This window comes from Larimichthys crocea, chromosome XVIII (genome assembly GCF_000972845.2).
Source record: "Larimichthys crocea isolate SSNF chromosome XVIII, L_crocea_2.0, whole genome shotgun sequence".
Lineage (NCBI taxonomy): Eukaryota > Metazoa > Chordata > Actinopteri > Sciaenidae > Larimichthys > Larimichthys crocea.
Genome location: NC_040028.1, coordinates 16,782,811 through 16,810,576, shown reverse-complemented (window position 1 = coordinate 16,810,576; position 27,766 = coordinate 16,782,811). Strand labels below are relative to the sequence as shown.

General features: G+C 45.4%; 1 protein-coding gene across 3 annotated transcripts; it reads right to left on the bottom strand.

Moving 5' to 3' along the window:
• Positions 1–569: 569 nt before the first annotated feature.
• bcl9 (BCL9 transcription coactivator) lies at positions 570–27,248 on the bottom strand. 3 transcript variants are annotated; one of them, XM_019263145.2, is made up of 10 exons: positions 26,997–27,248; positions 24,762–24,941; positions 10,095–10,539; positions 7,772–8,085; positions 6,994–7,101; positions 6,656–6,842; positions 5,640–5,736; positions 3,358–5,536; positions 2,581–2,853; positions 570–2,455 (listed from the first exon to the last, which is right to left on the bottom strand). In XM_019263145.2, the coding sequence occupies exons 3-10, from the start codon at positions 10,379–10,381 to the stop codon at positions 1,419–1,421; spliced, it is 4,482 nt and encodes a 1,493-aa protein (XP_019118690.1). In that variant the 5' UTR covers positions 10,382–10,539; positions 24,762–24,941; positions 26,997–27,248; the 3' UTR covers positions 570–1,418. The 3 variants fall into 3 exon arrangements, with proteins under 3 accessions (XP_019118690.1, XP_019118689.1, XP_019118691.1); XM_019263144.2 differs by lacking the exon at positions 26,997–27,248 and adding an exon at positions 26,528–26,811; XM_019263146.2 differs by lacking the exon at positions 26,997–27,248 and adding an exon at positions 25,782–26,213.
• Positions 27,249–27,766: the final 518 nt, after the last annotated feature.

Sequence of the window (27,766 nt, the reverse complement as noted above, 5' to 3'; positions counted from 1 at the left end):
TTTTATTTGTAGTCCATCACCACAGCCCTGGTAGGCTATTCTGCACCAAAGCCAATGGAGAAACACATGACAAGCTTATACAATAGAGAAAAGAGAGGAAGTCAACTGGATGGTAAGCAGTACGTGTTTACATTTGTGTGTCTCGCTCTGGACACCACACCTGCCTTACTAATTTTTTTATTTTTTTTAAAAACCAGATCTACCTAGCTCTAGTTCTATAATACCTGGCATACCTGCTGGTGGCAATCAGCCACTCCTGTCCCATTCTGCTGACCGTTTTGGGGGATTATTGCTGTGGGAATGATTATTACCCAGAGTCAACAAGAGAGTCAAAACAAAACAGGAACACAACAGGAACAAGAAGAACACACATAGCACATCTGGGTATTAGCAATATTATTCACGCTGGCGAAAGTTGAGTCCTGAAAGTTTTGGAGCACCAAGTCGAATGTCATCCACAACGTGAAATAGACCGGGGATTATCATTGTGCTGCAAAGCTGCCAGGATCCTCACACCTAATGTGTTGCTCTCAATGGTAAAAATAAAAGAAGACGCTTTCTGCAGACGGTCCATGTTTGTGCTTTTTTAATAATACTATTATCTTAATGAGGTCATAGTTTGGTTTGTTATACACTGGAGTTACAAAGGAAATTAAAATAGACTAAAATTCGAATAGCCCACCAATGGTAAACAGTACAGTATTTTTAGGGGGCGTTCCTCCCCCAATGAAAGTTGGGCAAGAGGAGTTGAGAGGTCACTGATAGAATGCCTATACATACAGACACATACATACATACATACCACACAAACATACAGTCTGTCAAGCACGCACACACACTCTCACACGTATATACTGTACAGAAACAGTCAAAACAATGGAGCGAGAGACAAGATGGAGTTCCACTAAAGTCTTCACAAAGCACAAATTCTTCTTATTCCTTTCTCTTGTTCCATACCACTTTCATGACAAATTTGTTTTTGTTTTTTGTTTTTTAAATTTGAAAAAAGTAGACATATACTGTAGCATCTCCACGCTGACTTGTTAGGTTGATTCCTCTTTGATGTTGAAGTCATCTTTATAGTCAGATAATCAAAAAAAACACAAGAACAGTTTTTGCGAAATTGATGCACAACAATCCTCATACATTCGGAAGTTCATGAGTCAAAATTAAATGTTCTTGTGGCAAAAGTACTCCAATCTGGGCATGTCCAAGTCTCCATTGGAATAGTTCCCACAGGACATTACTAGATGACTGGTTAGCTCCATTCTGTTCATTCTGGGTACATCCTCTCTCTTGTATTATACTTCCTTTACTTGAGTCCATCAGAGTTGTCTGAACACTCTCCAAACACCATGACCTTTACTCAAAACTTGCGTACTGTCCAAGAACATTCTAGATACAAGGTTTCTGTTGGATTAGAACATTCCAGGGCCCGGACTGAACCCCATGTCCATGTCACGTGGCCTCATCTGACCCCCCATCATCATTGTCTGCTGTGGGGGGCCGCCCATGGCCTGCAGTGACATCATCATATTAGGTGAGCCGCCAGGGCCTGGATGGGTCATTTGTCTCCCCTGCATCATCCCTCCTGGACCCCCAGGGGACATCATCCGGTGCTGGGGGCCCATCATGCCTTGGCCCATGAAACCTGGTGGCCGCATTGAGTTGTGGCCAGGGTTGCCCATTGGCATGTCTTGGGGGCCCATTCCCCCACCAGGCCCCCCTGGCATCCCCCCCATCCCCTGCATGGGCATCCCCATTCTTGGTGGACCATCGCCCATCATGCCCTGCATGGGGAAGCCAGAGGGGTGTGGTGGTTTTACCCCAGGGTTGTCTCCTCCACCTCGGGGAAAGTAAGACAAAGTCTGGCTGGGCTTCTCTGAAGGGATTATCCTGGACAGGTCGAACTCAGGAATGCCGGATGCTCCAGGCCGCATCACCTCATGAAGGTCTGCATCACTGAATCCACCCTGCATGTTGTTGAACTCTGGCCCTCCAGGGGTATTGGGCTTACACATACCACCATCACCCCCTCCCCCATGAGGCATGTTTCCCATCCGTCCTCCCATAGGCCCTCCTTCTCCCTGGAAGCCCATGGGATGGCCAGGGAAACCTTGTGGACCAGGACCGTTGTGCGGGGAGAAAGGACCTTGCTGGGAAGGGGACTGAGTGAGGGGGTATGCCTGGCCTCGATGAGGGTAACCCATGCGTCCCTGGGGCATCATTTGAGGGTTTCCCATACCAGGATCTTGGGGATTTGGTGGTATCATCATGCCATGAGGCATCATACCTGGGCCCATGTTAGGGGCATTGGGTGAGGGCATTTGTGGGGGCATGCCATGGGAGAGGGGCTGTGATCCCATTGGATTCATACCCAAGGGGCTGAGGGCAGACATGGGTCCAGCGTTGGGTCCCATCATACGTGGATTGCCTTGATGATTCATTGCCATACCTGCAGGTACAAGACAAAACATTCAGTACAAGCTTGTGTACAGCCAATCAAATGAGCAGTATAAATATGGCCCAAAGTAATTAACATGATAAATTATAGGACAAACAAAAGATCAGATGTCCTACCATTGTTGTTCACTGATGGCAGGTTAGGGGAGCGAGCTGGGGGCGAGTCGTCATCAGAGCTGGCAACAGTCTTTATGGCATCATGGTAGAGCGGGGTGGAGCTGGGCATTGCAAACTTGGACATGCGTGACATCATGATGGAGAGAGGATTCTGGGATAGAGTTGGCTCAGGGGGTATGGTGTACGGACTGCCAGACGGGACGTTGCCTGGGAGGGACATGGAGCCAGATGGAGCCCCTGATGAAGGAGGGGCTGAGGGAGGACCGTTACCACCTAGAGGACGACATGATGAGAAAGAGATGACGTGACAAAGACGTGATACAACTTTGCAGTGTTCATTCTCTGGCAGATTGCTTTTACCTGTGATGACATTAGCAATGGTGTATGGTACTCTGTAGGAGCCAAATGTATGGCCACAAGAGGGAGCCACTGGACCACAACCCACCCAACCCCACCCCACATACAGATGTGTTAACTTGAGTGATGCATTTGATAGAGAGCTTCCACATCCATTTCAGTTTCAGTTTTTTAGACCAATTCTTATTTCAAAAAAAGGACCCAAGGCGATAATCTAAGTCAGATATTTTATGATATTAATCACAGACTAGTGACTAAAAATGCAATACAAATTTTAACACCAAACCATTGGCAAAAAAAAAAATCCTAGTAATACCCGAATGGCATTTAATAAAGAGTCACTGAAAAGAAAAAGATTAAATGCTGAATGAAGGAGCAGAGACACGAGTACTGATGAACAAAGAAAAAAGATTGCTGTACCTTGCTCCATGCTCCCCATCATGTTTGGTGAGGTGATGCTGAGGGGCGGCTTGCCACCCTGAGGTGGTACTCCGGGACTCTGCATGGGTGGTTTTGGTGAGGGGGCCCATCCCGGGGAGGGGTTAGGAAGAGAAGGAGACCTCATATGAACAGGGGAGGCACCAGCTGATCCCATCATGGAGTGGGGGGACTTCATTGGTGCTGAAGCTGGAGGAGCTGGGGGGGCAGTTGGCCCTGTGGGACCAGTGAGCATGCCAGCCAGCTGGGACGGTGTCTGAGGGGATTTAAGGTTTCCAGAGGGAGAGCCCATCATAGGGGACTGCACTTGCCTTAGAGGAGGGGACTTCAGTGGGTTGACACTCGGAGAGTTCCCTCCTCCTGCCTGGACATTCAGATCTGCTGGCTTGCGGCCTCTCTGACCCTGTGGAGGTCCACCACCAGCAGAGGGGAGATGGTTAATACGACCATTACCTCCTGTTGGTGTAGATCTGTGCTCTGGACCAAAGGCTTGGTCTCCATGTGGACCCCTCATTCCTCCTGGACCTCCTGGGAAGGGCCGCCCAGGCCCCATGGGAAAGTCTCCTGGCTGTGTCTGCTCAGGAAAGGGACCCTGCATGGGCCTACCTTGAGGACCCATGTTCTCCATTGGAGGTCCTCCACCTCTCATTCTCATCATCTCATCGGGACTCATATTCATGCCGGGATCTCGTAGTTTGGAAGGGTGCATATGAGGTCCTGGCCCAGGTCCAGGACCCATGCCAAACTCAGGCCCCATTTCCCTGCCCCCCATTCCCTGGAGCCTTGAGGATGGACTCATAGGACCATCACCGGGCATTCTGGGAAACATACCCATGCCATTACCAGGTTCCATTCCACCTCTTTGGTGCCCCATCATCCTTTGCATGTCCATCATCATACCAGGAGGAAGGCCCTTCTCTCCACCCATACCTTGGTGGAACATTGCTTCTTGGACTGACTGAGGATTTGGGAAACGCTCACCACGTACCCCTGGACCAGCAAACATTCCCCCAGGTCCTCCAGGGAAGCCTCGTGCATCTCCCATACGGGGAGGCATGTCGTCAGGCCAGCCCATTCCAGGCCTTGGGGGTCCCTCCATTTCAGGATTCATCATACTAGAGAAGCCTGGCATCCTCTGCATATGTGCGGGCATACCTCTGGGGCCAGGGCCCATGCCCATGCGCTCCTGGTAGTGCTCTGGTGGACCACCTGGTCCCCCCCACATCTCTCCTGGGCCCATCTGATAGGGAGGCGGGGGCCCTCGCATCATGCCACGTGGACCATGGGGGTGCATCATCATATCTGGAGGGAGAGGCCGGTGTTGCATTTCTTGTTTCTTCCTCTTTTCTTCATAAAACTCCTGCTGTAGCTTCAACCAAGCCACCTGTTCTGGGGTCATCTGATCTCCGTCTCCACAGCCCCCTGGCCCACCCATGTGTGCACCCATTTCATCTTGTGGAAACGGGGGCATGTCCCTTGGACCATGAGTCGGGCCAAAGGGTGGAACTTGTGGACGAGGTCCTCCTGGCCCACCTGGCGGTCCGAGGCTCTGAGACTGTGCCATCATGGCCTGTAGGGGGCCCTGCTCAGACCTTCGGGGTGCACCATCAGGGCCTCCATCATGGGGTCCACCATGGGACTGTGGTGGCCCAGGTGGTGGGGCATCACGGTCATCAGGGAAAAGCATGCGCTGAATATCTCGCAAGGTCTGCAGAGAGCGCTGGCGATGCTCCAACTGTTCTTGGGACAGACCCTCTGTGTTGGCCTCCATGTTCAACAGCTCCTGGGCTAGTTGCTGTTGTTGTTGCTGCTGCTGGGGTGTCAGACCCACTCCACCAGAACCTCCACCCTGCCCTCCTTCACCTGCTGGTGGAGGGTTGAGGCCTGCCTCAGGTTGGGTGACAGGGGCCTGGTCAACTGGGGTGGTAGTGTTACTGGGGCTACTACCAGGAAGATTTTTGGATTCCATGCTTGCAGAGGACGATCCTTCCTGCGGAAGAACACCAGACTGGTTCCCTTGGTTTGAAGGCTGGGGTGGGGCTGGCTCTGCCAAGCCAGGTAAGGACGGCTTGGATCCAGGCTGGTGGCTCTGATCTTGGGCATGGGAAGGTGTTTGCTGGGGAGGCTTGGAGTCATTCCGAAGGGCGCTTGCTGCATTGTTCTTTAACAGAGAGGGACATACATAGGATTAAGTTATAACGTGTTTATGGGAAATGCAAGCATATGTGTGATTTAAAAAAAAAGAGCCTGTGTGTGGTCTCTACCAGGAGGAGGTGAGCTTTGTCCTTGCTGTTGGAGATGTTTTTCATGTGGAAGGCAATGATGTTTTCTGTGTGGCCAGTTAGAACTGCATCAGCTGCCCTGAGGACAAGAAGGCAGACAGTCAGATATCAGTCATCAGACACAATAAATGTTCGTGTGCATATTTGAGAGGCAATGAGCCAAATAAAGAAGTACTACTAGATGGGACCATGAAGGTAAAACCAAGGTCAACAGACTAAGTAAACTGTTGCACACAAACACGCCTTCCACTGAGCATCCACATCTTTGATCTATAATTCCCAACAGAGTGTTAATCTAAACCAAGTGTACGCCAACTGAGCACACATGTTCGCGCAGATACACACAATGGATTTAGGCTATAACTGGGAAAGTTGGTGGAAGAAAGGGTAAGGGATGGAAGAAAGTATCTCAATTCACACAAACGGCAGCCACAAAGATCAAAGACAACAACCACTGCTGACAGGGGCACAGAGATATACTTCAGGCAATTATCATTGTAGGTAATTTCATTTAATTCTTTTTTTTTTTTTTCCTAATGTTTTTTTTTGGCCTTTTTATGCCTTTTATTGATAGTACAGCTGAAGATAGACAGGAAGCAGGGGGCAGAGAGAGGGGGAATGACACGCAGCAAATGGCCGTCCGATGCGGGATTCGAACCGGGGCCGACTGCAGCGAGGACTGTAGCCTCTACACACGAGGCGGCCGCTTAACCCACTACGCCACCGACCGCCCCAATTTCATTTAATTCTGAACTGCAATTCCACAAAGGGTTTCTCTGCGGGTGTAGGTCTAAGTCTAAGGTCTAAACACACATTCATATTCCAAATAAGTACTGATAACTGTTCATACAAATCACTGATCATAATTAAATCTGTGTAAGACTACAATATATGTACTAAAAATTCAAGATTTCGATATCAAATTATTGCTAGAGGGGGAAATTTCTGAGCTTCAACAAGTCGCAACAGATACAAATAGTAACTTTCAGCTTCCTTACTTGTTGGCCATCTCTGTGGTGAAGACATAAACAAGTTTTGAGCCTGGTTTCTGGCCACTAGGAGGTTCTGTTGTGGAGCCCTGGCCTCCCAGTGTATTGTGGGAGGGCGTGGAGGAGCGACTGAGTCCAGCATTGGAGGTAGAATGTGTGACCGAGTCCTGGGGCTTCACGTCACTGGAGTTGCAGTCTACGAGGAGACAATAACAGGGAAGATCGTGGCTTTAGGATCATCACAGGCTTATGGGAGATGTAGTTCTACTGAGGAGCTGTCATAAATTAAGTTGATCAGCAGGAGGGACTGCTAACGCATGCTTGGATGCACACGTTAACACACTTACTGAAGAATCCTTTGTCATCTTCGTCACTTTCTCCCCCAGAGCACCAGTCGGCTCCACTGTACGGCTGCCTCCTTTCTGCCACACACATCCTCTTCACCCTGCTGCTATCTGTAAAAGACACACACATATAACAACCATTAGTGGGCTTGGGTTCATCTGTGTGAGTGACAATGAGGGACTGCTAAGTACCCTTCACAAGATGTCCAACTGTTGCCTTCTCCAGGCAGATTGTGTTGTATCCCCAAGAGAGAATACTAAAAAAACTACATCCAGCGCTTCTCATGAAGTTATGTAGGATAACAGGAACAGAGTAAACCATGGGCTGTAATTAGCGAGCGTTTATGACATTTCATTCATAAATCAGTGCCGAATAAATCTGATACACTACCTCTACAGGAAATGATGTGTAAAGCTACCAGATGTACAGGAACATTCAGACAGAGACACTGCTGACATGACATTGTTTAGGCGCTGTAGGTATACCATCTATTCTGAGCAGTTTAAAGATTCAAAACCTCGATGAAGTAGGAAAAGCTCCTAAAAACATAAAAACTCATGCACCTTACCTCGGTTCAGCTATTTTATCATTACAGCAAGAATAAAAACAACATTTTAAATAGTCTCTGCGATTTGAATTCAAACTTTCTAACATCGAAACTGACCGCCGCACTTCACAAAGACCATCTAACACTTTGGCACACACACACACACACAGCGATCTGCTGGAAATTAGATGGTCCGCTAATAATGAGCATTCGCCATGGTGGTGGGTTCTTACCTTTTTCCTCACTCGTGGGTGTGCCACTCTCTGGCTGTTCGAATGACTCCACCGAGGTGCTTCTCTCCCTTTTGACTTTAACCTTGGAGCTTGGCCCAGAGGTCAGACCCTGGCCGTTCTTCAGCCCCATGCTCCCTGCCACATTTTGACCCCCTTTGGCACCCAGGGTCTTGGGGTCGCAGGGTGAGGGCTGTGATTGGCTGCCAGTGTTCCCTGGTTTACCCTGATTGGGCATTTTAGAGTCCATCTGGGTGGCAGTGGAGGGGGACATGACGGGAGGTGAGCGTACCATGGCCTCCGTCTTAGGTTTAGGGCTGACAGAAGGAGAAAAAGATCGCAGTGAATACATTTTCAACAGTGCAAATGAAAAATTATTGCAAATTTTGATATAACTGTCTATTTAAGTGTGTCACAGATGCAACAAGACATTCTGCAGACTTCTAAAATGTCATGTTTTGTCTTCCTACATATATTTGTGACCTTGTTTTCAACTTATGAAACACACACACACAGCAGGGGAAGAAATGGCCCATATCAAGCAAAAAAGCCTGGAGCTTGAAGTTGAGTTACCCAGTAATCATGTTCTGGAATTGGGCAGAAACCAGACAAGGGAAGCGGTACATAGTCAGACAGCTGGCTATCCATGAGGCCTGATATCCCTCCTCACCTCCTTCACTATAACACTGGGATACCCAGGAGACGAGAGGGAAAACGTAATTGTTCTTTTATGCCCTATTTTTCCTTTGCAACTGCTAAACACAATGTCATTATGGCGTCCAGCAGTTGGTATCGGATGTCTATGAACACAAGATTAGGTTACCAGTATTGGGAATTCCATGCGCACAGTGAAACCTGAAGGAACAGACTGTGAGAGACGCAGGCCATCTACAAATTACTGCTGCTTACTAGTTATGAGAGCAGTTCAGTTCAGGCAAGCAGGACACATCCAACTGGCAGAGAATTCCCTTACCACACCCTAATCTCTTTCTCTGTCTCTCTCTCCCTCACACACACACACACACACACACACTTACTTGTACAAGTAGCATGAAACAAATGCCAACATGTCCAAAAAGCACAGCCGCAGCCTAGCACACTTTATGTACGTACACACACAGACACACAGCTAGTTGAAAAAGAAGGCAAAGCTAGAATTTTGGCAGTCCAGACAGCCGTTTCCAGAGGCTCCAGAACCATGAGTCAGCAGGGAAAACTTCCAAGCTCAGTGTACTCCCTGACCCTGGAACAGCTCTGGATCACACATCAAGACCTTTCAGGTAAAAAGAACGGAGCGAGGAAGCCCATCTTGGAGCGATGTTGCGCTTGCTTTCTAAAGCAGAATTGGAAACATGCTCAGGTTTTGTGTACACCTAATCACATTCTCAAGACTCGGTTTCACTCATGATCACATACTGCGTGCACACACTTGCCGCGGTTGCACGACAGCTAGCCGGTTAACACCCTAACACATAAAAAAAAAGGCCTCAGAGCCCTTTCGTGTGCAGAGATTGCTGGGTTTCCTCCTGGTCACCGTCATTGAAAAGCAGCACAAAGTGATGACACTCTCGCCGGCATTAGAAATGGTTGCTCGCTCTATTTAAATAGTTGGGACGGGTCACATTACCCCCCCCCCCACAAGTATTAATAACGTATGACAGAAAAAATTGCTGTTTAAGGGCTGTGGCTGAAGTTTTCTGTAAGACTTGCTCCTGATCAGCTTTTTCAAAAAAATTCAAAACTCAGCACATTTATGCACCTTAATGCGACTGTTCAGATATGAGAGTTTCACAAAATACAAAAACACCGGAACGAGGGACGCGCTGATCATCCACCACGCAACACATCGTCACATCATCCAAAAAAAAAAAGAGACTGCTCAAATTGGCATCCGTACTTGGCTGAAATACACAAAATCTTTTATTTATTAATTAGTTTTTTAAGAACACGTTGTTGTTGTTTTTTTACAGTGATCTGTTTTTTTCCACTTCTGTCTTGAACAGAGGGTCGAGTTTTTGTGTTTGTTCTCTCCTTCCAACTGTTAATAAACACGGACAGCTAATGTTTATTCATTTTTCTGATATTGTGTGATGATTTTTTATTTTTTTTTAATTGCTTGTAACAGGTTTACGGACTGGACAGAGGCTTTGCGGTGTCTCTTAGTGTCTCTTACTGACTACACTAATGTTGTGCAGCCATAAAAACAATCTCCGTTTGAAATATTACTTCTGCCTGCTATGCAGCTGGAAAGCAAGTCTGAAAAAAACAAAAAAACAATCATCAGGACCTCACATGCACAAACCAAAGACAGTGAAAGTCCGCTCACCTCTGTGTGTTGGTGGACGGGGAGTTCTTTAGCCTATTGGAGTGCATTGATGGGGCTCCCAGGACTACAGAACAGGGTGAAGTGATGTGCTGGTGTGGACTGCCTGTGAGGGAGAGCGGCGCTTTTGCGCGCACGTTCCTGGAGCCGGGAACAGGATTCCCGATGTTGGAGAGGTTTCCCCGACCGTCCTTGGCCTCCTCTCGTTCTTTCTTCCCTCGGTCCTTCTTGTTGAAATGTGTCGCTGCTGTACCTGCCGCCGCTGGCCTCTCCTCTTGGACCTCCAACATTCTCTCTATGTCCTTGTCTGTGTGTGTGTGTGTGTGTGTGTGTGTGTGTGTGTGTGTGTGAAAATGTGTAAAAACAATAACAATAGTCCAGCAGTCTTTTCTTCTTCTGTGTGTATTTATGAAACTCCCAAGGGGGCTTTCAACGGCCCTTGGGCACACTGTTGAGAAAGAACAGAGAGAGAGAGGAGAGACAGTTAACAAAACCAGAAAAACCGTGAATAAACCTGAAGTGACACTCCAAACTAACTCTTTTAATCTCAGTCTACTAGTGTAGGCTGGAAAGGTGCCTGTTAAAAGTTGATAATTTTCTCTTTTACAGCGGCTTTGGTCAGCTTTAATTCACGTCAGCAGGAGTGATTTCCAAATCGGCTGTTTTCACAACAGACATTTTGAACCCATGAGGGAAAGCACGGGTGGTAATAATAAAACATGTCTAAAAACTGCAGCGTAATCTCCATTCATGTGCTCACGATGACAAGTGAGCAACGTCACAAGCTATCGGCACAACCGGAAGCGGTGTATTGAACCTAAATATGAGTGTTTGTAACGTACTGCCACTTTACAACAGCAGCATTTCAACCCTTCATTAAAATGTTTCTGTTGAAAAGGTATTCACTGCGATCTTTTTCTCCTTCTGTCAGGCCTAAACCTAAGACGGAGGCCATTGTACGCTCACCTCCCGTCATGTCCCCCTCCACTGCCACCCAGATTTACTCTAAAATGCCCAATCAGGGTAAACCAGTGTCGTCCGTTTTGGCTATGGTGGAGAAGTTAAACTAGATCCAACGACGTCAGACTCTCAGACCAGTCAAACTCCTCCACAGTCGGCCTGAAATGTCTCTGAAACTGAGACTATTCCAGGTGGATTCATGGACTAAACTCTGATTATTTACCTGTTGTGCTCTGGCTTTGTTTATCTCACGCACCCAGCGTCTAAATCTGCGTCTGGCTCGTGATTTATGAGGCGAAATAGAGACACGAAGAAGTTTTCCTTTGGTTTGAGATAGCAGAGCAGTGGTTGAGAGTAACAGACTGTGAATGAGAGTGAGTGAGCCTCGATAAAGTCGGTTAATAAGCAAAATAAAAAAGTAATTTCAGGATTGTTTCACAGCAGTTACATTCAGCACAAAACAGACATACCCCCAGCAGCGCATCCTGTCTAAATGCGGCCTAATTTGGCTGATTTAAGATACTACTGATAAGTAACACGGAAAATTGCAGCAGAGAAAACACAAAGATACGTCTGAGTTCAACAAGAAAGAGCCACTGTTACGTAGTTCCCCCACCAGAGAGTTTCATTCCCAACTTTAGACTTCAACTGTCCCGCTCAGTACAGGTTGTGGTTATTTTTTTAAAAGACTAAAATCAAAAGTGATGATTGGATTTTTAACCTCCTGTAAAATCAACAATGGTACTGGCCTAAAAAAGTCCAGCATCGGTCTTTACTACTAGATTTAGGGCGGAGTACCATGTAAAATAAATAAATACCAGCCCTGCATTGCAGCTGTAACAAACATTAAAGTGTGGTGATGGTGGTGGTAGAGGGGGTCCAAACTAACCACTGCATGTCTCTGTTTGTGTGTGCGTTGATGAGCAAGCACGGGAATCGCATGAGAATCCTGTTCGAGAGAGAGAGCAGCCCAGTCAGTCAGATTACAATGTCATCCTGAAAATATTTAGGAGCTCTTCCAAAACACTCAACATTGTAACTGGCTCCAGAGTTCCCCTGGGGAGAAGGAGGTGGAGTGTTTGGGGGGAGGAGGAGGAGGAAAAGGGAGGAAGACGAGGAGGAGGAGGAGGAGGAGTGGTGTCACTGGGAACCAGACAAATACACCGACTCCTGCTACAGCAGCAACACCCGTCTCTCAGTGGTCTACAGGAGACGTGATTTACAGCCATCAGGACCAAAGATCACTACTGCACACGAGCAGAGGCTAGCTTCTCCACAGGGAGGGCGAGGAGGAGGGGAGCCGAGGAGGAGCCTTGTGGATCCACACTACATTGATTAGACTAACCTTTAAAATATGAAAACACACAGACTGGGGGGCGGCTCGTGACGCCGTCGACTCGATTAAAGTGAGCGGAAAAGACCTTGCAGACAGTCGCTCTGATCCCGAAATACTGTAAATAATAACAGTCAGGATCTTTGCCAAAGACAGAGAAGCAAAAAAAAAATGGACAGTGTGTGCAAAACTCTGAACTCCTTACGAGACACATTTGAGAAGCGAGGATTAAACGGCACACACTCTTTACACTTTTGTCTTTTTCAAGCTTTATCTGACAGAGATGGTTGAAGAGTGACAGGAAAGCACGGATTGAGAGGAGGGGACAACGTGCAGCAAAAAAGGGGCCACAGGTTGGAGTCGAACCGTGGGGCCGCCGCAGAAAGGACTGAGACACACTTCACCGACGGAGCTTTTTAAATGAGGCATCAGTAAGTTTTTCAAACAAACTAGTTCATACAACTGACAAAAGTCTGGGGGCAGAAATGTTTAATTTAATTTGATTTATTCCTAATGGCTACATGAAGACACAGGGCATGAAGTCAGCTGTCATAGAAAGGGACACACTTCGACTGCAAGCACAAAAAAGTTTTCTGTGAAGAGTTTAAAAAGAATGAGCTTGAGAGAGAAACGTGTGCTCACTTTACCTGCTGCAGCACATTCGGCAAATCACTGCGTGAATCAGGTGTAAAAAAAAAAAAAAAAGCCATCCTTTCTGTTCAAATAACCTAAAGGTGTGTATAGATGGTTTCAGATGCTCAAACTTAAACTTTATTTACAACACTTTTCATGCAAACATGCAGCCCAAAGAGCCTCACGGAGCAAATAAAGACAGAAATAGACAACGACGGATAGAATCCAGCAGAATAGCTAATACGGAAATAAATCAAATTTGTAGCCGTACGATTATAAAATGTCATAATGAATAAAAAGGTCATAAGAAAAGTTTGAGAACAACTGCATAAAAATTAAAATGGCCAATTCAGTTAACATAAAAACTAATAAAACAATAAAATGTACATTATAATCTATACAGTGAATACAAAGATAAGACTTAATGGCTCCGCGCTTTAAGTAAAAGTCTTAAGGCTTCTTTAACGAGGTGTCTACAGCCAGGCTGATCCAGAAATGGCGGCCTGCTGTTTGATCAGAAAAGCATTTTGTTGGAAGCATAGTGAGCCCTTTATCACTTTAGAGTGAGTGAGTTTCCCGGCCTCCTGTGGTCGGAGTGACTCCCAGAGAAGAGCCTTGACCGATGTCATCTTGCACAGCGGCCACCACAAGCCAATCGTCCGTTGGGAGTCCACCGAAAAACAGTTTTGCTAACAGAGATTTCATTTGACTATTTTACGATATCAAAGAATCGACCTCCTGCTTCGTTCCACCTGTACGTATGCCCCCGAGGGGCGTTATCCAAACCTAATCCCCAGTCGTACACAAACGCCTGTTATGTGAGTGTGTGCGCGCGTATGCAGACACAAACAGCAGGACCTGTCAATCACCTGTTCCCTCCAATTGCACGCTAACGAGACACTAATTGGGGAGCTTGCTGACATGACTGTCATAAGGAATACACTGACATGCATACACGCACATCAGTCGAGCGCGCGGCAGCCAACCACAGGCTCGCAAAGCGCACACACACACACACACAACAAAAGCGCCGTGGAGGTAATCACAGAGATTTCTCTCCCTCTATCTCCAGTAAAAGACGCTGAACTGTCTATCACGGCGCGCACGAGGAGCTGCAGTGCATGCGAGTCAATGGGAAAACAGTATAATGAGGCTCTGGAAATGAGCTTTTTCTTCTTCTTTTTTTTGCCTCCGATATAAATATGAGGTTCCACATGAAAAGAGGGCAGAAAATAGTTCAATTCAATTAGATTTGGGTTTTTCAAAACGCGGGTGGCACTAAAAGGGAGCGTTTCATTTCATGCTTATGTAACAGTGATCGCACGCTGGCTGAGCGTGGTGTAAAGAGAGTAGCCCCTTCCCTGCTACGTCACCCAAATTCCTCTGAAGGAAGCCGAGTATCTACTGGTATCTGGAGGAACCATGACCTTGCTGCCAACCTAGTCCGCTGGCTTAAGTTTTTTACACAACAATGCTACAAAGACGTGGTGAAGGGGGGAAAAAAGCAGTGCAAACACACACACACACACACATCAATTCTCTTCCCTCATCTCGGTCCTGCTGTTGGCCCTGCTGATGTTTCAGCCTTATTTATGCAAATCCCATTTTGCAGTTCAGTCACAATGGAGTATTGCTCTCTCTCTCTCTCTCTCTCTAGCTCCCCTACACGTTCTCCCGTCTGCTCGGCCTCCATCTCAAGAATTTCCGTTAGACTATTATTTGTTTAGGGTAATATCAGAAACATTATTTCCACCTCTCCTCACAGTTTTCTGCACAAATATATAAAAAAACAACAAAAAACACACACCCATCCCTAAGAAAGGAGCCGTTCGGTGTGTATAGGCTGAATCCGGCTCTCTCTGCAACTAAAATTTACCCGATATTCATTCAAATATCACCCACATGGAGGTCTCCACCTGACGCTTTGCAAAAAGAAATGTTAAAAAGCAGCCACAGGTGTCAGTTACGGGATAATGGCACATAGAAAACTGCGTATTTCCTCATGAGTCAACGCTTAAATGACGTCACCGGTATCTTAAGCGCATGTGTAATGGGACCATAAGCAGCACAAACAACCGTCAAGTCTTCCCATGAGGCGTCTTTACTTCCTGTTTTACTCTCATGGTATGAATTATAAATTTTCCCCAGGTGGACTCCGCGGAGCAAAACATCATGAATAAAGTGAGTGCAAGCGTTCGAGAATATTTCAGGTCTCTCACACAGCGTGCAGCAGTTCTTAGAGCGCCAAAAGCGTCCACTTGAGGCTGGCTGCAGAACGAGTCAGTCTCCATAAGTCCCCATGTTTACAGCCTGTTTTTCCCTCCGTTCATGACAACTGTACCGAGGGTGAATTCTTAGAGAACTTACCTGTTCAAATTATATAAACGCTCAAAGTGCTGCCGCTTCGACTGACAGGTAGATGCCTTGTTTGTCATTCGGCCAACCTCACGCTTGCCAATTTTTAAGATTAGCCAGGAGGAGGCAAGACTGCCGACATGCCGTCGGCCGGCGTCACATACTTCAAACTTCAAAACCGCACGTGATGGCGATGCCAAAATGACGACTGACTGAAACGCCTCGATCTTTAGTTGATTATTTTTTATTAAACCTAAACAAATACTGAAGCACTACTTCAACAGTTACTTTTTTTTTAAAACAAAAAACAGCAAATATGATGATGATATCAATCTGGTATTTATTTTGCAGCCATAATTCAAGGCAGAGCTGAAGGCTCTGGCCACGGCCATCTTGGCTTGTCCTGTTACTAAAATAGGCGAAGACGTGGATCATCGTTGGACCCGATGCGGGCTCAAATCTGTAATGGCACCTACCTGTCAATCAAAGCGACAACGCAGTTAATATTGCATAACTTTATGCTTTAATATCATTTAAATTAGATAGAAAGACTAAAACTGTTTTGTACCAGGCTGTAAACAGGTTTTATTTCTGCTGTGAAGTTGGACATTTTTATTCAGGGGCTTGTGGAGGTTGAAATGTTCTGAACTGCAGTTTTTGCCACTTTGGCATCGGCTTCATTTCCGAGCCACGTAGGTTGGCGCTTGGTTGTTACACATACCTGCCTGGCTGGTATTGAAACAGTAACAAACTGCATCAACTCTACTTAAAGAAAATATAAAAAGAGACTTGTGCTGCCCTTGGAGCAAAGACTTGTTGGATGTCCGACAGTAACCTGGCTGAGGAAGCACCTGCATGCTCACCTGTTGAGGTGGCTCGCTTAAGAGCGCTGTCCCAACGCGACACACCCTGCACATAGCACGCATGATTCACGCTCGGTACATACAGAATGTCAGGAATGTCGCGTGTCACTAAAGATAGAGCTGTGACGCTGCCGATGTCACATTTGACATAATGCATCTACCATGACAGCGACAAGGGCGTACGGCTGAGCTCCTAATGTTTCTACTGAAACCAAGCCCTGCAAATATTTACAAAGAGCTTTGAAACTTTTTTGCGTCCTACAAACTCTCAACTGGTCTGCCTGCCCCTGCGTTTCTACAACTCGGTTCAGCTTCTCCTCTGGTCGGCAGACGATGCCCCTTCATCCCCAGAGAGCGGACATGTGTGTAATGTCACATTTGGTCATATCACATGGCGGTGACAGAAGCCTCGCCGTGTCCATCACAATGATGGAAGTGGCAACGAAAACAGGAGAATGGGAAAGGGGTGCGATACAAATACACCCGCAGGAGGAGGAGGAGGAGAAAGGGGGGGATGTTACACAAGTCTCTTCAGAGTGTGTGGGTGGGTGTCTGTGTCTCAGGCACACACACACACACAAATACGCACACACACAGCTGACTCACTAGTGACACATCTGCTGGCGTAGCCTGGGCACGGTGCCATGTGTGGCGGCCAGCTCCAACAGCAGGACTGGCACTCGGCACTCGGGCCTGCTGTGATCTCCGTCTCTCTCACACACACACTTCACCCTGCACTTCCATCTCTGTCGATCTGCCCTCTCCGTCTCTGCATCTCTGGCTGGAGTAGGTGTGTCTTGCTTACACACAAACATACCTTTCTACTCAATATGAGACAAAGAGAACGGGTTACTGGCAACAATGTGCCATTATGTGTCTGATATAACAAGCGTGGGTGCAAATTAGGGGTGTGCCAGTATCAAATGCTCACGGTACGATTGTTGTGGCCAAACCAAGGAAGTTAAACTACCCGTTTACTATGGATTTTATTCAAGGTACGTAAGTGTTACAGGACCAGCGTGAACACTGCTCACCTTCCTCAACTTCCCATAAAATCACATTTGGTCATCTAGCTGACAAAAAAAAGGGACACAATCAAGATACAGTGCGACTAGGACATGTTAGTGCAACAATAAGTAACCGTGACAGTTCTAGAGGGGATAGATTTATCATCTCAAGTTGTTGGTAGTGCTAGGAGAGGAGGTAGAAGAGCTGGAGGTCTTCAGGTTTTTGAAGGTAGACAGGGACGCCACTGATCTGGTAGGACAATCCACCAAAGAAGAGTTTGAATTGGATTTGGACAGAGGCTACCTTTACAACTTTGCAACAACTACGTGGTCGCACTAACAAATGTTAGCACCGGAAGCCATGTAGATACAGATAGAAAGACGAGGAGTCTGCCTGTAATCAACCAGAGGTCATCACAGGAAAGTCGGTCAAGGTTCAGATTATGTTCAGTTGAATCTGGTCCGGGGTCTATAGGTGAGCATCTCTGACACATGAAGCTCTGATTATCCGATGTGTCAAACTCAAATCACAGTGAAAGATTATACACAGCTTCTTTGATCAGGCTTGCACCACTAATTAAATGTTTTTGGTCTCTTTTCGGGTGCGTTGGGGGTCAAACACATTTCAGATCGAGTCCTAATTATCCTCAGGTCTATTTCTGGCTGGCTTCATGAATGTGCCACACATTTTCAAACGGGTCTGTGTCGTATCCGCACTCTTTGGCACCGACTTACTGAAATAAATCTGGAAGTAGTGCCTTCACAGATTAAAGTTACCCATCATAACATTGGCTACTGACACAACCTCTTATCACCCTCACAACTTGTGCTGGTAACAATCTGGACGCAGCTTTTCCCTCCTCAGCCCGGCTGACACAATATCCATGATTTCCACAAACAATGAAATGTGGACTCGTCAGACCACAGCACACATTTTCCATCAGTCCGTTTCAGTCCAGAGGAATCAGGGGCGTTTCTGGATGTTGTTGATATATCTGGCTTTCTCTCTGTGTGGTAGAGTCCTAACTCGCATTCGTAGATAAAGCAGCAAACTGTGTTTAATGACGAAGGTTTCACGCGTGTTCTTGAGCCAACACGGTGATATTCTTTATTATATGTTTCACAAAAGGGGTGAACCTTGCCCCATCCTTGCACATGAACAGCCAGGTCTTTCAAGGATACCCATGTTGAAAAAGTAGACTTAAGTACTTTGTCTTTGCACTGTTTTCAATTATCACATTATGTTGTATTTATGTTGTACATGCCGTCCAAACTTTTGGGGGAGTTTTGGTTGTATATTAGACACAGGGCTAAAGTTTTGAACCCACAAAGGCATCCAGCAGAGGAGCACTTAACTGTGTCTGAACAAATAAAGGTAATGTGTTAATAGTGCCCACAATCAATGACAGTGACGATAACAGTATACAGTAAAACACACTCCCAGTGCAAACGCATACAAACAAAGCAAAAGTGCAGCTCCATGTTTTCCCCCCTCCGCGGTGGGTTCCTCTGGTTATGGCTCAAATGAAAAGCCAAACAAAAACTCCATTTGCTTAAGAGAAACTCTGCTGCCCTCCGTGCAGACCCCTTCTTTCCCTCCCTTCCCCTCGACCATGCTCTCTGGTCCGTGACTCCCTCCCCTCCATCCCGACGGTCACTCCCACACTCGGAGCCACATTCCTCCCTTTGCTCACGCTGGGAGGACGTCTCCCTGTGGCTAAAAGCATTGTGGGAAATCCCAACGTGCAGACGTATAAGTTGTAAAAGGAGGCTTCTGTTCTCCCCGCTTGCTGGTCAGAGGGTTCTTCCTGCCAATATATTATAACGCATTTGCCAGAAGTGTCATTAATGTCTTGATGCCGAGCCTCGCAACAAACGTAGAAACATCAAATGCCCACATTTGAAGCGGGAGTCAACACAACCCACGCTGTGCACAACCTCCAGTTTACAGCACTAAGAACATTAGGCGGGAAAAGGAATAACAGATTAAGACGTGCCGCTCGAAATAGTTTCTCCACATATTCTTTTTTTTGTGCGTTACAAATCAGAACGCAGTGAAAGAAAAGTGACATCTCAGCCTGTCAGACCATGTGACACAGTTCAACCGTCTTTACTGACCTGGCATGACAACAAACAAACAAGTGTGTGTTGCTTTATTTATTTTTTTAATAAATAAAGCAACACACACACGGTACGCAAGACATGTGCCGTCTCCTCTCTGCTATCATACAACAAAATTAGCACTCCCGAGAGAAAAAAAATGAGCCAGATTGTGTCCCTGAATTACCCCAGCTCGCGCTTGTGTGTCATTCCCATGGAATTTTAAACACAGACCTGCCCAATTAAATACACCAATATACGTGCACACACTCATACTGCTGCACGAAGAAATGCCCACATGCGGCAGCAGTTAGCCGTCCTAATAACGCACTAAAAACTGTGCTACATGTTGACGGCATCTTACGTTCCCATGAGTCTGAATGTGCGTTTCTGTTTGAGCTTCTGAAACTACAACAAGACACGGCTGACCCTGCCGTCACCCACATGGTAACGTGTTGAAAGCATGCACTTTGTTGCTTTAAAATGCAAATCTGCCAATAAATCCTGGCACAATACATTTATTCATCTTTTAAAGACCAAATCCAAGGTGTGGCACTATTTTGGATGTGACATTTAAAATGACGTGATTGTGATAATACTACAGTTGTTTCCAAGCTAAATAAGTCATGGCAGTAAAAACGTCCAACATGTGGGTACCTCCACCACACCACCACCCAGAACTAAAACCTGTAGAGGCACAAAGAGGGAACCTGTTGATTTACCTGCCCGACAGACTCCAAAACACATCCCAATAAGTCATGTTTCAACTTCAGCAGCCGAAAATTCCCAAACCACAACATTAAAGAGTTGTAGCACTCGAGGAATCATAATGGATGTTGGCATGTTTGCATTAGTACCTGAGGAATCAATATCATATTTTACTGGGAGGTCCCTGCTGACTGCCACCCATCGTGATGGACTGATATTACAAAATAAACAGCACGTAATCTGTGCCTTGTTCACATTGTATCAAATCACACAAGATATTACACTCATCACACCAGCTTCATACGGTTTCATATAATCTTAGCAGAAAAAAAAAAACCTACAGAGGTGTCAACAAACGGCTGCAAAGCCACAAACTAGAGCTACAATGATCAGTCGACTAATCGATTAGTTGCTGGGCAGAGAAATAAACGCAGATAATCGATTCGCTTAATAATTGAAGCAAGTTTTAATGCAAAAATGGCACAAAGTGCCGTTTTCAGTCTCTGTAGTATGAATATTTCCTGCCTTTCTCTCTTGTATGTCGTATTAAACTGAATATCTTTGGGTTTGGGGTAGAAAATAATACTTGGATTAATAAATTGAGACTAGTGCAGCCTCCGGCCGTCATATATACACATTTAATTTGTTGTAAAGGCCATGTTTGAAAGGCCATTTAAATGGTGTGACAACAACTTGGGCAATAGGGGAAACCATCTTGGAAAAAAGTATTGGATGGAAGTTTGTATATCAGGAGGTTATTCCATAATTCCCCATTTTCAATGACATGAACGCATGAATGCATTAATAGCCCGACGATCTGTCCCCAAAAGTGCCACCATATAGTTTTTAACTCATCTCGACTACGTTCACATTTCCACCAAAAGATCTTGGCGATCTTCGTTGTTAATGCAAGCAACGCTCCGCTCATTAAGGCTTTGCTCATTTTCTCCCAAACTAAATGTGGAAAAACACCAAACGCATTGTGCAAAGCACCGACACGTACACAGCATCGCTCATCGGGATCTTAACCAGACAACATAAAGGTTTTAACATGCCAGGAGCTTCCTCTCATTTACACTGACAGCATAGACGAAGCAGACTTGGTAATGGAGATTGGACACAGTTGATGGATGATTGTCACTGGCTCATAAAATTATCTAACTGATTTCAAATGAAAACAAAGCTCTTTGAATTGTGACACATGCACCATGTTTTTTATATCGGAATCTTTTTCCTGTTGGAGAAATATAAAAATAAAGAATCATCCCCCACAGGTGCAGTGGCCAAAATCTCAACTTTAACACTTTTCAGCCTGACTTTGGTGGACAGATATGGATTATTCCTGAGTGCCATCACTGTCCAACGCTTCGTCTACTACAGCAGCCTGTAAAACACATTTTTTAAAAAGTGGTTAGCCATCTTCCTCTGCTGGTCAGCCTTGTTATGTTAAACTAGGTTAACTAGTGACCGCAGTGAGTCTGGCGGTTGGACGAGACCTCAGCGCCCGGCTGCCAGCTTTTAAAGAACAGATAGCTGAGGTGATTGCAGGTCACCGCGGCTTACCCCTCCCTGCAGGTTCTACCTGAGAGCGGCTCTGTTTGAGAGGACGCCTCCCCCCTCGCAGCAGGCGGGAAACAGCCCGTCTGTGCAACAACTGTCAATCACAGCAGAGAAACATGAACGCAGAGTTATAGGTACATTCTGACTCAGCCAGACACATCCCCCAAGATCCTGTATGGGCAAACTCCTACCACACATCCATGCATGTGAGACCGAGACCTCCTAAACTAAAAAAAAAAAAAGATACAATACTCAGCTATTAGAAAAACACATTTATATTTATAGCTGTGACTGTTTGGATTGAAGCACTAAGCTGTAAAGAATTACTACGGGAAGCTTTAAAGGACTAAAAGATTTGTTTTAAATGACATCTTTCAGCCTTGTGTAGCCAATTCCCTTTATTATAATAATTCATCTTTATTATGTTTCTCAGTGAAGACTGATGTAAATTTGATCTAACGAATAAATAAACCACACATGCACGTATTTGTGTGGCATGAATGACTCTAACTGGAGTATTAGACTAATCCCTGCTATCTGAACTGTAATATTTCTTAATATATTTGATCTGTCGCTCCTAACTTGCCTCTGCAGTTTGTAGCTTGGCCTTTCACAAGTACTATACAATAATTATTTTTCAGGATTCTACTTTTTAATCCCTCTAAGGTCTAATTTTGAATACAAATTCAAAAAGACCCTATGTAACCCATGGAGTAGAACTGATACCCTTTTTAATTATATTGTGTTCAGAAGTTTTAGAAAACGGACAGTTAGGGAAATGTTAGCAGGGTTGCTGGGTGTGTAACCTCTGTGAAACAATCAGTAACTAACTTTTTATTTCTCCGATTAACCGACTTTATCAAGGCCAGCACTCCATTACTCTCATTCACCGCCCGTGTCACTCAACCAAAGCTCTCGCTCTCTCTAACTATCGAATACAAACCTAATTAAACTTCTTTGTGTCGCTATTTTGCGGCATAAACTGCGAGCCAAACACAGATTTAGATGCTGGTTCATGAAATAAACAAAACCAGAACACAACAACAGGTAGAGTATCAGAGTTTAGTCCCATGAATCCACCTGGATAGTCTCAGTTTCAGAGACAACTTGCCGGCCACATTGTGACGTCGGGCTGCGTTTTTTTCCAAAAGTTGGATCTGGCTCAGCCTCTCTGCCGCAGGACGCTGCATTTCTTTGCGGCATAGCAGTCAACCTGCACTCAAACGAAGGGGGAAATCTGTTTTCGACGCAGCGCCGGATCCTGTCTGAATGCGACCTTTAGAGTTGGCGGATGTGGTCAAATCTGGCTTAAACCTCATTCGTTCGATATAGTTTCTAGAGGCACCAACAAACACTAAATCTGAATGGATCTACTACTTATTTCGACAGAACTGATGGGTAAAACTGACAGCAACCAACGAATCAAACGTTTATTTTTACTCTCATTTGCCATCAACTTCAGAGCTCAGGTTACGTCGTCAGACGACAAGCTTTGTCCAAGCGGCAACCTCCGTAGCTGGGAAACGAAGCCAACCGCCACAAAATGTAACGTCTCGAGCGGCTGCTTGAGGCCGGCTACAGAAGATTTCATGTTTACAGCCTGGTTCAAAAAACTGTTTTGGTCTCTATTGCTAATTTTTTTTAAAAAACTCACCCATTCAAATTACGTGGTCCCGTTACTGGTGACCCAGGCGTCTTTTGGCCTCCTCTTTTTGGTCCGCCAAAGATTCATTTCTTTGCCGATTTTTAAATTAGCTGGAGGCGGAAAAGGCAGCACACTACTTATTTTGAGCTTCCAAACAGCTCTTCAGTAAGTCTTTTTACTGTCATTGGTTTTATCTAGTTGTTTTGCTCACACGCACTGTACAAAAACCTCTTTAAGCACATTTATAAATGATCTTTTTGTGTATTATACTAACATATTTTCAGGATCTTTAAAAGGACTGTCAAACATCATCCAAACTTGCAGATCTACGATGATTAAAATCCAAGTAGTACTTTTCCTGCTCCCTTGGGGGATCCTACATAATTACTGTACAATGGAGGTCTGACTATTATAGGAGGCGTTTGGCGGATGAACTAAATTCTTTTATTAATTATGAATGGACGTCTTAGTCAAAACACCGGGTGAATTGGAAACCGATGTGTCTCTGCTTCGTTTATGAGCAAAGCGATACCAGAAAAAAAAAGATCAGAATGAGGCAAGAGAGTGAAAATAAACATTTCAAGCAACAGAAGATACAGATTGGGGTCTGACATACTGTATGAACACGGAGGGGAGCTCGCTGCCACCCACCGCACAGTCGATGAGACAAACTGCCCCTCCAACGCATCCCTCCATGTCACACAGAAGCCTCGCGATTTTAATTAGAAGACCCATGAAGCAAACAGATGCATGGAAACATGAGAGGCCAATACACAAGAGGAGAAAATAAATCCTTCGCCACTTTACATCAATATCCATTTCCCCGCGTCCTTCACCTCACTGTGGTTTTTGGTTAACACGCTTCGGATTAGATAGCAGATAAATAAACAGCGTGGACAGCGTTCTCAGGAAGAGCGCCCTGACCGCGTTACGTCCTCGGCCTATGAGGTCCCTTTTTTCCCCTCCAGCCGCTTCCCTCAGCATCAAGGGCGGCCACACATCTACAATTCAAGGCACCGTCTCATCAGACGTGGGCACCTCCAGAGATAAATGTCAAGAGATAGTGACCAGTGTTTGAGCGCAAGAAAGAAGTATTTGCAGTCGTGTTTGACAATGTAAGAAAGGTTGAGTATAAGCTTGTAGTCGCCGGCACGTGTCACTTTTTCGTTTTGCTTCACGTACGCTGAAAACAAATACCGCTACGGCATGACTGTGACTGAAATCACTACTCCCGATATAAAAAGGAACTGTAGTACTGCATTGTGGGATCGTTGGAAGGTATTTGTACACGCCATGGACGCCGTTTTCTGTCCCATTTGTGGGAATAAACTTTGGACAGACAAATAAAATGGCAGACGGTAAATGTAGCACGCTGTGCAAACATTCTAGTTGTAGTTCTAGTAAAACAATCACATTTACGTCACGGATGTGTGTTTTTGATGTGTATGCAAGAAACTGTGACTGAAGTGTGAAAGAGCAGAGAAGTAGAGTTGGGAGCTGGGTTACCTCAGAAGCCCCCCTGCCCTTTCAGCAGGGCCTCATATGGAGAACCAGGTCTCACGTCCCCTGGGCACTGATGTCTGCTCTCCACTCCACTCGACTCCTCCCAGCCAGTCAGCCACGGAGGCTGTGCAAAAGGAAACCTGGGCCCACTCACGACACCCTACAGCCACAAGTCATTCACACCTGGAACAGAGGGAGAAGAACTTTGCTCACTGGGTGAAACAAACAAGGAAAACGGCAAGGAAAAGCACTCAAGTGGCTCGTGTTGACAAGACCGGCATGTAGCAAACACATAACCAGTGCAAAGCTGAAATCATTAGGGGCTACAGGAGCACCTTTTTAACCCGGACACTCATTTATACTTTTCAGTTATCGACCGGTGTAGACATAAGGGACTACAAGACGGTGTATGATACTTCCTTGGATCTGAGAGGACCTTCCTCCAAATGTCAGGAGCGAAAGTGACTTTTATTTTTTCCTTGAAAAAAAAGGAGGTTGACAACGCAAATAAAATCAGGTAGAACGACAAAGAAAAGATAAAAACTAAACACCCTCTCATGAGTATGCAACAGATACATGGCACAGACAGCAGTGTTGCCTAGCAATTGAAGAGACCAGAGAGTCCTGAAACAGGAAAAGGTCTGCAGCAACTAACTGGCAGATATACTTTAAAAAAAATAATAATAAAAAGAAGGTCCTTGAATGAGACACCGACCCCCTACCTGTGGACCAAGAAGTCACTGTGGGTAACTAGACAAAGATTCTCTGCACGATCCACGACAAACGCTTTATTATAAGAATAAAAAAAGGAAAATAAACTTATGAAAAAGGAAACAAGTTAAAGACTTTCTCCATTAGAGGAGTCAAACATCTAAAAAGCACTACAGGACCTGTGGATCTTCACTCAAAAGGTTAAAAACTTTATAAAAAAAACAAAAAAAACACACACATTCTTTACTATGTTTAGCTCTCTTGGTCTTGCCAAGGTAACACAGCACACAATGCCACACACAAGTTACTTACAAACGGGCCTTACTCGAGGAAGTCGTCCCTAAAACACACACACACACTCATACAGAGAAGACATCAAACCCTAAAGCTCTTGCAAATAAACGTAAAGCACACACACACAACAACTACACTTTTTTTTTTTCCTCCTCTCTTTCTCTTTCTCTAGGCTCCCCCCTTCTGAAATCTCAGCGCCTCACTGGACAACTCTTGGCGGACAAAGTAATTCCATGGCGCTTGAAAACTCCAGGAACTTTTTTTTTTTTTTTTTCTTTTTCCTAAAAGAAGTTGTTCCTGTTTCGCCGGAGAACTGGGGGGGAAGGGAAGGACTTCAGCACTTGCATTCATGGAGCGTCGGCCAGCGCAAACAAAGTCTTCCCCGAAGAGGGAGGCACTGGACGGCGGCTGAGAGAGAGAGAGCGAGGAGAACAACGACGTCGGGCCATAAGCACAAACACACACATTTCTATGTATAAATATAAATAAATAAAAAAAACATCAAATGCAATCATTTAAAGGGCCCATAAAAACATTTCCTCCTTGAGCAATTCATTTCCAAGTTGCTCCGTTTAACAATGTAACAATTAAATCGCTCGGCAGATGATAGGGGCTGGCCGACACACACAATCAAGCACAAGCCGAGGAGGCCTTGTGTAATCTCGCTGCGCGTTTTTTTTTTATTATTATTATTATTATTATAAAATCATATCACACCTTTTTTTTTTTTAATGTGTGTGTAATTAAGGGGGGGAATACAATACCATACGGTGTGGTACTCCCGAAGAATGCAGAACATGCATGCTGCATTGTATCCCTTTTTTCATTTTCACGAAGCACGGGCGGTCCTCCGGTATAATGGGGTAAAAACCAATATTTCTCCGCGGGTTTTACACCATGCTGAAAACATCGTGAATAATCCGCTTTTTTTTTCGGTAGCGCTGGAAGGAGAAAAAAAAATGGGAAAAAAAAAATCAGCATTCACGGTGTTGGAAACGGTGCTCACTGTCTAGCCACGGCTAGACACGACGTGGGTTTTTTTTTTTTTTTTTTTTTTTTTTTTCTTCCTCCTCTCTTCTCTTATGCTCGCCAGCCTTCGGGGGACAGAGGCAGAGAAGAACGGATACCGGAGTGAGATGTCCCCGGGAGGAGGACCCGCGTGTGCCCATTGCCAGGAGGCGAGCTCGGGCAAAGCGACACTTTCCACCTGGGTATGAAAGAAAGAGCACTCACCTGGAATGTGTGAGCTTAATTCCCGTCTTCCTCCGACGACGGATGCATGGCGCAACACTTAACAAAATCACAACATTATCACGGTAACATTATAAAATAGAAATGTGTCTCCCCCCCTTTTTCGCCCGAGCTTTCCAGTGGTCCTACTCCATTACATCCCAGTCAAGATTTCCTGTCGTCTCCCACCAGCCACCCCCCTCCGCTCCTGCGAGTTGGTTCAGCCCGAATTCTAAGTAGCAATTCTAGGTCAGGTCTGTGTGCCAGTGAGAATGTTACTGTCGGACAGAGAGACACCAATGTCCATCCCTGCAAACACTGTAAACACCACACAACACAACACACTGCCGTACCGAGGACAAACGCTGCCAAACTGCGCTTTAAACATTTGTGTGTTTTTTTATTTATTTATTTATTTATTTGTGTTTCACCGAGTTCTAGCCACGCCTTTGTGTGCTGCTTCCTCACATGAAAAGAAGTTTGTGGAGTAAGTAGTAAATCATCAAACTTGTAACAACTTCTCACGGGATAATAATGTGTTTGTGTGTTGCACGATAGCTACACCTTTTATTTATCTTTATTTGGATCGACACAAAGAGTGGTAGATAGTGGGTCCACACAAAAACAACAACTACAACAACAATAATAATAACTGTTTAAAGTAACATAGTACTCACAAGCCAAATATAACTAAGTGGAATTACTCTACATATGAAACAATAAGAAAAAATTACTTATAATAAGCCACTGCTTCTCAAACTGTGGTATGTCAC